The 12,232-nt window shown below is 42.0% G+C and overlaps 1 protein-coding gene across 2 annotated transcripts in view; it reads right to left on the bottom strand.

The window, feature by feature from the left end:
- The window catches only part of OSBPL10 (oxysterol binding protein-like 10), a 528,798-nt gene that overhangs the window by 26,756 nt on the left and 489,810 nt on the right, over nucleotides 1–12,232 (bottom strand). For both annotated transcript variants that reach the window (XM_006851591.1, XM_006851592.1), the window contains one exon: nucleotides 3,949–4,429. In XM_006851591.1, coding sequence (XP_006851653.1) covers nucleotides 3,949–4,429 — 481 coding nt within the window. The remainder of the gene's footprint in view (nucleotides 1–3,948; nucleotides 4,430–12,232) is intronic.

The raw sequence follows: 12,232 nt of genomic DNA, 5'->3' as shown, positions 1-12,232 counted from the left end.
CTTTCTTTCAAGAAGCATCTTCTGTTCTTCTAGCCACTCCAGGTTGGTCTGCTTGTCCTTTCATGCGGGAATCTCCCATCTCTGGAGATCTAGATGTGGTTCAGGCTTCCACCTGTAGTCTTATTTTTTCCTCTTCTTTTTACTAGACAGATTGAATACCACTCACTGGAAGCAGAGGCTCCACAGGAAGCCTCCTTCACTGGGCACGTTGTAGCCCCATTTTAGGTATTCCAATCAGTTATAGGAGATGTAGTCAATTTGATTTCTGTGTAGTCCATCTAGTGAGGTCCATATGTGTAGTCAGCTCTTATTCTGTCTAAAGAAGGTATTTGAAATGAACAAATCATTGGTTTTGTGAACTCTATTATGCATTTTCTGGCATCATTTCTATCACCGAGGCCACATTTCCCAACTACTGACGGTTCCTCTTTGCTCTCAATCTTTGCATTCTAATTATCAGTAATGATCAACACGTCTTGATTACATGTCTGATCAATTTCAGATTGAAGAAGTTCATCCTCACTGGCTTTAGTGGTTGATGCATAAATTTGAATAATAGTGGAATTAATTGGGCTTCCCTGTAGGTGCATAGATAGTATCCTATCACAGACAGCATTGTATCTCATGACTGATCTGGACATGTTCTTTTTGACAATGAATGCAACACCATTTCTCTTCAATTTGTTATTTCTGGTATAGTAAACCATGTGGTCGTCAGATTTAAAATGGCTAATACCAGTTCATTTCAGCTCACTAACGCCTAAGATATCGATGTTCATGCATTCCATTTCATTTTTGACAACTGCCAATTTTCCCAGATTCATATTTCGTACATTCCATGTTCCGATTTTCAATGGATGTTTACAGCTGTTTCTCTTCATTTTGAGTTGTGACCCATCAGCAAATGAAGGTCCCGTGGGCTTTTCTCCCACGGGCATTACTCCATTCACATGATCAAGGTCAACTCTACTTTATAGAGATCCTAAAATCCTCTGTGCCACTCACCACTCTGCCCTGGTCTTCTCCCTGCAGCTCAGTTCCACCCCACTCTATTCTTGACTTCTAACTTCTTGACCCTTCTCAGATGTTAATTCCTCTGATAGCACAGTGGTTAAGAATTAGGCTGCAAATCACAAGGTCAGCAATTCTAAACTACCAGAAGTTCCGTGGAAGAATGATGAGGCTTTCTGCTCCCATAAAGATTTACAGCCTCGGAAACCCTATGCAGGGTCACTATGAGTCGGAACTGACTCCACGGCACATAACCACCACCACCAGAGGAGAAACGAGTTCATGGAAAATGGTGTCTACCTGAGGGACACCAGCACCTCTTAAGGTCCCTCCTCACTGGGTCAGATGTGTATTATTTGGTGCTATACATATGTGTCCTTGGGAAAGTTGCTTCCCCCCTTAGTCACGTCATCTGTACAATTAAGAACAGCTGAACTCATCAGAAGTGTGTAAATTTTTAAGCAACTGAATGCCTTTGCAATGAGCTCTTATATAGGGCACTCCAGTAAGTAAACAAGTAAGTGTGGAAATGCCTAGGTTGGAGTGGGGTTCAGAGGGAAAGCAGAAATCCCACCTCTCACTCCTTTTCCCCATCTTATGGCTGGAGTTCTCTCCAAGGACCCCTGAGACTCTAAGGCACAGCTGAAAATCAGGGACCTGAACAGATGGGTGCAGTCTCCTTCAGTTACAAAACACCGGAGTCCAGTCTTCATTGGTGACTAATTCCTTAAGAAGATAGACCACTCCTGACATCACTTTCTCCCTTTCTCAACAGCAGACAAAGCAAGACAAACCAGTCTCGCATTGTGATTTTTCCAGATTAGGAGATGGATGCAAAGCTGTACTCTCCCAAAGGAAGGGAAGAACCACATCCCTTGTGGGTGAGGTTTATCTAAAGAGGAATGTGCACATTCCTGCACTTATACACCCTCCCATCCCCATCTGTATTACCAGGAATCCTAACCCTAGGTTATCCTTAGTCTTCTTCACAAACTGACTTGCTCATTAGTGAATTTCTTGAACCTGACTAATCCTACAGAGGAAGGCCTTTTCTTAAGTGCCAGTCAGGGGCACTGTCAGGTCAAATATTGAGCCCGGTTAATGGAATTCCATGAAAAGCCTCCACACAGAGGCTAAGCTTAAGCTGAGAGCATTCTGGAATTGCTGTCTTTTCTCTGAATGAACGCTAAGCATTTCAGAAGGTCAAACTAAGGCTCAGAGACAGACCAGAGATATAAAATCCAAGAGTGGTTTCTTTTTTTTTTAAGAGTATCAAATGATAAGTAAGGAAGAATTATTTATACATCCGGTCTCCAATAGTGCCTCCTCCCACACTAGTTGCTGAGGTTAGGAACCTTCGAGCTCCTTTCCTCAGACCCAACATGAGATCCTGAAACAAGTTCTCATGGACTTATCTCATGTACTTCCTCCAAATGTTTCCATCTTGGTCCAAGCCACCATCATTTCTTGACTGAATTTATCATAATCCCCTAAGTGCCCTCCTTGCGTCCACCTTCGTCCTTTTGTAGTCTATTTCAACAACAGCTGAAACAATCTTGCTAAAATACATCAGATCAAGGCATGCTTCTGTTCAAAACCATCACTGGCTTCCCAGCTCATTCAAGGCAAAAATCAAGATCCCAAACAAAGGCCATGACAACCTGGTCACAATCATCTCTGACCTCACCTTTTCCATCCTTAGCCTCTGCCACTCTGCTTCAGCTACATAGGCTTCCTCAATCTTCTACAAGCATGCTAGGCCATGTTCTGCCTTTTGGTCTCTGCCTTGTTCTTTCTTCCATTCACACTCTTCACTGGTAACCCACAAGGCTCATCCCTCACCTCTGCTTGAGGTCTTTGCTCACATGTCACCTTTTCAATGGGGACTTTCCACCATCCCTTCTTACAAGTTCAACCTGTCATCTTCCTAACATACCCCAGGCTACTTCCCTGCTTCATTTTTCTCCATGGCTTGTGTCACCTTCCAACATACCACAGAGTTTGTCGAGTTCATTCCCGCAATAGATAAGATACTTTAAGAGGACAGAGATTTTTAGTCAGTTTTGTTCATTGAAGTAGCCACAGCACCCAAGACACTGTTGGACACCTAATAAGGTGTTCATTATAAATGTTCCAGTTGAGCAAGATGCGTTCTTACTCATGGGATTTTGGAAGGGCTTACAAGGAGCCATGTACTCCCTAAAACTGAAGGTCAAATTTTTGGATAGGTATTGTTTTATTTTGGCAAAAGAGTCCATAACTGTAGAGACACAAAGGGATTTGTGATTCAAAAAAAGTTGAAGAACCACTAATACAGACACTTGAATTTAACAAGGATTATTGTAAGTTTCTTCAAACAATGAATAAACTACATTCACAGCTCTTTGCTATAATCGGAATGTGTAGTTCACCAGTGGTGAGATTATACTGTGTTCTTACTTCAGATTTCTAACACAGAGTGAAAAGATTTGCTTTGCGAATTTTTACGAGCAAATTTTGAATAGGCAGCACTGTTATCTTCATTGTCTGTGAGCCAAAACACTGGTGACAATGAATAAAAATGTGTTTTCACAGATTTGGAGCCAACCTATCTATCTGTCTGTCTGTCTCTGTCTGTATCAGGCTCTCTCTCTCTCTCTCTCTCTCTCTCTCTCACACACACACACACACACACACAGCATTTGAACATCAAGGTTGGGCAGATTAGGAGAGTAACTATATCCCACATAGCCCATGAGCTTAGTCCCATTGGGAAATTACTGGAACCAAAAAGCAGACATGGTTCTAACTTAATGAAACCTACATCCCCAATCTTCTCCCACCTCATTCCAAAACAAAATAAAAACAGAGAAATCTGAATACATGACCATGAATCGTCAACTGGGTAAACAACTGTCACTGTGTAAGAGCCAAATTCCAACATACAACATGGCTTACCTTCCCCTATCATAGAGACCCCTACGGACATGCCCATGAACTTGCTTTTGGTCCATACGTGAGTGTTGACGCACAATCTCTTCTCCTTGCACTCACAGTAGAAGCATGAGATGGGTGGATGATGGGACACTTGTTCAGCCACAAACCTTAGTTTGTAGCTTTTTGAAGGGTCATCAGCCATTGCGTTGTCATGACAACCAGCAGGAGATGGGGGAGCAGTCCTCCTTGACTTGATCTTCTCCTTGGGAACCTCCCAGGAGCAGTGAAATGTCTCACCGATGATGGGATTATAGGGCTTCTTAGCCAGGGCCCCCTTGCGGCCCTCATGGAAGGCTGTGAGATAATACTCCACAAAGCAAATGACTCTCTCCTCGGGTGTGGCTCCAGCAGTTATGGCCAGCAGCAGGTCTGGGTGTGCCAGAAAATCTGCATACATCTCCAGCAAGGATCGCTTCTCCAGAATAAATGTGGGAAGCACCACCTGAATTCAGAAAGAGACAATGTAAGGCCAGAATCCCTGTGATTGATCACATTAAAAACAGAAAAGGAAAACAAAGGCTGCAGACATCGTTAAGCCAAGGGACAGTTTCTTTTGATTTTGCACAAATGACAAATCAGAGGAAACAGTATCAAAGAAATTGGAAGTGGCTGCTGTGGCAGCAACGTCAAAGCCAACACGGCTTCATGACAACACTGTTCTGAGTGACTTTCTTCTCTGTTTGTCTGGGCTGAAACAACAGCTGCTGTCTCTCCTTCCACTTCAGTGCTTTTCATATATTGCACATAAACTCTCTCTCTCCCCTATTTACAGATGTAAAGATAACAGCTTAGAAAGGCTATTCTGTATTCTCCTGACAAGAGGCACAACACCAAAAGGGGAGCTCAGAGGGTTCTCATCAACATGACTACTGGGGTTCGTTTGTGGCACTTTAAAGGGGGTCCAGGTAGACCAGAGATCATCACTAACACGTTGTGAAAATCTCACTGGAGAAATAGTATGTAAACCCTAACACGATCATGTCAGGGTAAAACAGTGCAAAGGACCCTGGGCCAGGGGCAGCAGGGAACAGGCTATCTGGCAGATAAATGTACATGGAAATGCCATGAAAAGAAATGTCACGGTAATTCTGTGTGTGACTGGGCCAGAAGAAATAGCAGAAATTACAAAGAAAAGTAGATGGCACTTACCACACAGAACCTCTGGTAAATGAGCTGGCATATGGATTACCCCAAGGTTTGTTTGGAATATTATCACAGAAGATATTAAGTAGAAACCTGTGTGATTCTGTCAAATATGGGACAAAGAGACCCCTCATAGATCCAAAATGGATCCAGTTGATGAATCAGATGTTTTATACCCCTTAAAGTCCATAACGCAATGATTAGGTTATTTAAAGCAAACAAAAACCAGTCTGAACCTTGGCTGGAAAGCAGGTAACCCTGTACTATTACTGTAGCATAAAAGATAAGGAGCCTGTTTCTTATTGCCCTAGGATGAGCTTAAAATAATTGTTGCATATTACTATTGTTGTTGTTGAGTGCTGTCGAGTCAGTTCCAATTCATATTGACTTGACTTTATAGTGTTTCTAAGGAGCAGCTGGAGGGTTGATCCGCCAACCTTGTGGTTAGCAACATACACCAGGACTCTGGGTGTTACTATACCACCTGTGATCATTAAGATTTTCACTGAGTCAGAATTCTCAGTGGTTTTGGAGTTAAGAAGTAGTAATCCCTATGATGAGATCTGCTATGAACAGTCAATCAACAGAAAGGAAGTTTCCTTGGGGGTGTGGCCTGATTCCAATATACTGGTCACATGGGTAAAGCTTGCTTGCTTTTTGCTAAGTCCGGATCCAGCATCTGGCTCATCATCTGACCTCCAGTTGTAAGGACTTGAACCAGTGGCTTGCTCTATTATTACCTGTCGATTCTGGGAGCAGCAGCAGCTTGCCATCTGACCAGCCCAACCTGCCTGCCTGCTGTCTTACCAGCCTGCCTGCCATGTGACCTACTGATCTTGGGTTCATCAGCTTCTGCTGCCAAGTGACTTGGAAGCTTCCAGCCTGACGTCTTACCCATGGACTTGGAACTTGCCCACCTCTACAATTGTGAGTACCATTTCACTGATATGCATATAGCACTGTAGGATCAGCACTGGGTTGCAAACCATAAGGTCAACAGTTCAAACCCACCAGCTGCTCCTCAGAAACCCTATACTGGGTTGTTATGAATTGGAACCAAATCAACAGCACTTAACAACAATAACACATACATACATATGTTGTCCTGGTGTGGTGCTATAGGATAAGCACTGGACTGATAACAACAAGATCAATGGTTCAAACCCACTAGCTGCTCCTTGGAACCCTATAGAGGGTTGCTTTGAGTCCTGAGAAAAAGAGACCAATGGGCAGACATGAGATCAGCAAAGCACAAGATTTTAAAGGAAAGCAGAGAAAGCCCGCCCACTAGAAACAACAGACATGTAAATCTGTGTGTATGTGTGTATGTATGTATCTGGAGTCCTGGTGTGATGCTGTGGGTTAATACACTGAACTGCAAGGTCGGCAGCTGAAGCTCACCAGTCACTCCTTGAAACATTATACAGGGTCTCTATGGGTCAGAACTGACTCAATGGCACTTAACAAGACCACCAACATATGTGAATATGGAACCCTGGTGCGGCACTGTGGGTTAATGTGCTGCACTGCAAAGTTAGTTAGAAATGCAAGGTTGGTGATTCAAGCTTACCAGCCACTCCTTGGAAATATTATACAGGGTTGCTATGAGTCGGAACTGATGTGATAACATTTAACAGCAATAAATACGTGTGTATGTGTATATATATAGAAATTTTTAAAGTTCAATATATATACATCTATGTGTTGTTGTTATTAAGTGCCATGGAGTTAGTTCTGACTCACAGCAATCCTACATAGGGTTTCCAAGGAGCAGTTGATGGGTTTGAACAGTTGACCTTATGGTTAGCAGTCCAATGCTTAGCCTACAAGACCACACCAGGACTCCTATATAAGTTCTGGTGTGGTATTGCAGAATTATGCACTGGAATGCAAGGATGGTTTGAACCGCAAGGTCAGTCAGTGGTTCCGTTGCTCCTCAGAAACCCTACACAGGGTCAGAACCAATTTGATGGTACTTAACAACAATTATATATATACATATATATGTATATATAATACATACACATGCACACACACATATATGTACATATATATTTAATATCTTCTTAGTGTGCCTAAAGCACTTGGCTGCTAATCAAAAAGTCAGCAGTTCAAATCCACTAGCTGCTTCAAAGAAGAAAAGACCTGGAGATCATCGCTTACAAAGAATTATAGTCTTGTAAACTATATGGGGGCAGCTCTATTCTATGAATTGGAATTGACTCAATGACACAGAACAACAGCATGTCATTTAAAAGCTATGACAGAGGCAAATGCCCCTATGCTACACAGAACACTGGATATCCACATATTATTAAAGACCTGCAAGGCTAACATGTCCCCCGGTGATAGAAATGAGTGATTTTTAAATTTTCTCTCAGTACATTTCTGGTTCTACTTTGATAATACAAAGAAAAAAGAAACATTTAAAACACAGCTATGCGAATCAATAGTGTCTGGCAGCTAGAAATTGGCAAAATTGAGAATTTGGCTGCCTGAGGATCATTGTCTGGCCAGGAAAAGTAGCTCCTGGCTCTGAATGACCTTAGATACCCCCTCTACTACTTCCTGTGACTTTCTCTGGAGACATGTTATGACAACACTGTGCTCTCCCTCGTCTGAGCCTCCAACTGGACTTGCCTGGGACAGGCTGCTTACCCTCCCATCACACAGTGCGGCATGAAGAACGAACAGAGTAACCAACCCCTTCTTTCACTCACCAACAATCCCTTCTTTCCCTGAGAGCCCTCTAGGGCTCCCCCTTGAACTTCATCTAGATAGGCTGTGGGGTTGGGGAATGCAGATTTCAGCAGCCTAGAAGCTTCCAAGGCACCCTGGTGGCACAGTGGTTAAGTTAAGAGCTCACTGCTAACTGAAAGGTTGACTTGATGGTATTGAGTTCAGTTTTTTTTTTTTGGTTTGGAAGCATTCAATGACACCACATCAACCAAAAAAAGAGTAAGAGTAAGAGTCAGAAACATCTTCAGACCATTTCCAAATGACACCACTGTTTGGTCTCGCCTTTCCTAGGTCTAGATCAGGAAGCAAGTCAAGGAGAAAAAGGCAAGTCATGGGTGGTCAGCCCTGAAGGAGGTAGCCACAAGTTAGGTTTCATGGCCTTGACAAGCATCTTTATGCCCAACCTGGGGCAATGGGGCGTCTCTGCCATAACTCCCTCTCAGGTTTACACACCAAATTGAAAACACAGTGAAAGTATCAGCTCTAACACTTACTCTCTAATTATAAACTTTTAAAAAGAACAAGAATTTGAGGCATTTCCCATAATTCAGTCAGCATTTCTAACTCACAAGTTCAAGGCTTTGAATTAAATAAACAAGGGAAAGAATTCTACCAGGAATCCCAAATCACTGAACTTCATAAGCAAAAGGGGTTCTCAGTCTATGCAGGGTCACTATGAGTCAGAACTGACTCGATGGCTTAATAACAAACACATGTATGTATGAGTGCATACATACTTACATACTATATATGCATATTAAACTTAGTATCTATATATACTTGTATATATATATCAGGTAATTTAAATGCTCTAGCAACATGACTCCTGGTGTGGCGCTGCAGGATAACCACTGGACTACAAGGTTGGTTTGAAATGCAAGGTTGATGGTTCAAACTCACCACCCGCTCCTTGGAAACCCTATACAAAGGAGCTATGAGTTGGAACCAACTCGACTTGATAGTACTTACCAACAACAACATTTACATGGCTGAAGTGACGAAGATGCTGGTGGGAACCTCAGAGCTCCCAATTGCCAGCCCAAAGATCTTTTCATTATGTTATGACATGCCATGATTACTTGATTTTTGCTAACAACTATAGGAACCCTGGCAGCACAGTGGTTGGTTACAGCAAGCAGCTACTAACTGAAAGGTTGGTTGTTCGAACTTACAGCTGCTTCACGGGTGAAAGATGTGAGACGTACAGCTTATGAAATCCTATAGGACAGCCTTCTTACAAGGTCTGTGCTTTCTTACAGGCTCACCACTGTGAGTCAGAATTGACGTGACAGAAAGGGGCTTGTTTTCCTAACGAAAACTGGGAACGGAACGTAAGACTTGGAAGAGCTGGGCCACTTTATGCTTATTAGTGAGTGGGGGTCGGGGATAGCAGAGGAAGACAGATGGATATGAGCCCCACATTCTAATCCACAGTATTCTGGCCAGCCTGGCAAGGTGATCTACCATTGCAAAAATGATCATTCTTACTAAGATAGGTGACAGACTATGGCCAATTAAGAGAGACATGGCACAGCACCATCCCTCTTTGGTGTGGAAAGGTGCTGTCTACTTGCCTTCCAGCCTCCTGTGGACAGATGGCCATCCTTCACCTTCTCTTTCCACACAGACCTCATCACTCTAGGAAATACAGTTCACTCAAGTCCACCTCCTCATCATAGTCCCACACACAGTCTCCTCTGTCCCCATTTTCATGCCCTCTCTCCTGCTTTGCCTGAATGATGAGGAGTTACTTCAGCTCAAGAATGATTTTCTCCATGAAGATTTTTCTGACTCCTGTTCCCAAGGCTAAACCAACAATCCCATTCGCCATATCCTCACTGTGCCCCACACATATCTTTAACACCAACCTACAGGGCTGATTTTGCACTAATTCATGTATTTACAAACTATACACTCTTTGCACACAGACCAAAGTCTCTAGTACCTAGCAGGAGGTACATGGATAAATTACAACTGGAAGAATGAAAAATCTTTATTTCCTTTGAGATGTTACAGGGGATTTTTCCATATTTTTTTAATGCAAGGTCTCTTTCATTATGCTTTTAACATTTCAGACTCCTTCGAGTCAATATTTCAAATACTATATTGTTCAAGAAATCCCCAAGTATGTGGGTATATATGAAATAACTCAGGACTGGCTGAGAGCGTGCCTAAGGCAGCTGGGACAGAAAGCTAGCTTATTTTAGGAACATGTTTTCTCAGGTAGGGAACCACAGAATCTGATGTAACAAAGATACTAACTTGATGTCTCAGGAAGGAGTGGATTCATATCAGGTCCACCTCTTACCTTGAACCCCAGACTCCTTAGAAGTCAAAGAACACACCTGGGTAGGTTCCTGGATGGGCCTTCAAAGGCTCCTTAGGAGCAAAAAGGAGTAAACAAATGATACATTATAGTCTAAAAGCATCTCTGTCTTCTTCATCAAACAGGAAAGAGGTTCTGCTCAACCATGAGTGTTGACTGTGGATTCAAGCAAGATGAAGTCTTTGACAACTTCCATCTTTTCTTCATTGATCATGATGCTAAATGTTGGTCCAGTAATGAAGATCTTTGCTTTAATTTACATTGAGGTGCAATTCATACTGAAGTCTGTAGGCTTTGATCTTCATCAGTAGGTATTTTAAGTTCTTTTCACTTCCAGCAAGCATGGTTGTATCATCTGCATATCGCAGGTTGTTAATACATCTTCCTCCAAAACTGAATCCACATTCTTTTTGATATAATTCAGCTTCTTGAATTATTTGTCAGCAGACAGATGGAATAAGTATGGTGAAAGGATACAACCCCAGCACACACCTTTCCTGATTTTGGACCATTCAGTATCTCCTTGCTTTGTTTGAATGACTGCCTCTTGGTCTATAAACAGATTCCTTATGAGCACAATTAAAGTGTTCTGGAATACCCATTCTTTGCAATGTAATCAATATGTCATGTTTCACGCTGTTGAAAAGCCTTTGCATAGTCAACAAAGCACAAGTAAACATCTTTCTGATATTCTGTGCTTTCAGCCAAGATCCATCTGATGTCAGCAAGGATGCCTCTCATTTCACATCCTTGTCTGAATCCAACTTGAACTTCTGGTAGTTCCCTACTAACCTTCTGTTGCAACTGTTTTTGAATTATCTTCAGCAAAATTTTACACACATGTGATACTAATCATATTGTTTGATATTTGCATTCCATTAGGTCACATCTCTCTGGAACGGGAAGAAATACTAATTTCTTCCTATCACTTGGCCAGGTAGCTGTCTTCCAAATATCTTGGCATAGACAATATATAAGTTCCACCAGGAAATTTCTATATATGTATTTCTGTGTGTTGTTTATCCATGTAGAAAAACAAGAGGACAAAATTATGAAGACTTCTTAGCCACAACCAAACATCTTGTGAAAATGAGTCATAGGACTTGGGGGCTTAGGACCAGTCTCCGGGGACAGGTAATTCAACTGGCAAAACATAGACATGTTTTATATCCTACTGTGGTGAGTAGTGAATGGGTTATTAAAAGCTAGTCATCAGTCATCTAACATGCAACTACTGGTTTCTCCCTGACCAGAGATAGGAAGAGTGAAGGAAACCAAAGATTCAAGAAAACAAATATTCCAAAGGACTAATGAACTATGAGCACCACAGCCTTCACTACTGAGACTAGAAGAACTAGATGGGACCAAGCTACCACTGTTGACTACTTACACCAGGACCACAGAAGACTGGGGGAAAAAATGTAGAAGGAAATTCAAATTCAAAAGAAAGACCAGACTTAAGGGTTTACTAGGGACTGTCGGAACCCTCAGAACTGTGGCCCTTATTAGATACCTCTTGGAACCTGGAACTGAACCTACTCCACAGGATTCAGCTTGTTACCAAACAACAGACTGGCCAATACATAAACAATAACACCAGTGAGGAATGTATTCCTCAGAATAATCAACAATGTAAGACCAAAAGGGCAGAAAAAAAAGGGGCAGGAAGAAGGGCAAATGGAAACAGGGAACCCAGGGAGACAGCAGGAAGAGTGCTGTTACACTGAGGGGGTTGCAACTAATATTATCAAACAAAATCTATATAAACTGTTGAATGGAAAGCTAAATCACTCTGCAAACTTTCATGCACACCACAATTTTGTTTAAAAAAGGCATCAAGATACACAATGGGGAAGAGGAACACAGATACTAGGAAATACCAAGGAATGTGGACAGAGAATGTAAAGAGAGACAGAGGCTCACAGAAGGAATGGATAGCTGAGATTCTAATTTGGAATTTTATCCTCCAAAACTGTGAATACAATAATATTACATTAGTAAGTAGACTAATGTAATGGATATATTGTGTAGGAGAGT

Source organism: Chrysochloris asiatica, unplaced genomic scaffold (genome assembly GCF_000296735.1).
Source record: "Chrysochloris asiatica unplaced genomic scaffold, ChrAsi1.0 scaffold00030, whole genome shotgun sequence".
In the NCBI taxonomy this organism is placed as follows: domain Eukaryota; kingdom Metazoa; phylum Chordata; class Mammalia; order Afrosoricida; family Chrysochloridae; genus Chrysochloris; species Chrysochloris asiatica.
This window is presented reverse-complemented; position numbering and strand designations above follow the sequence as displayed.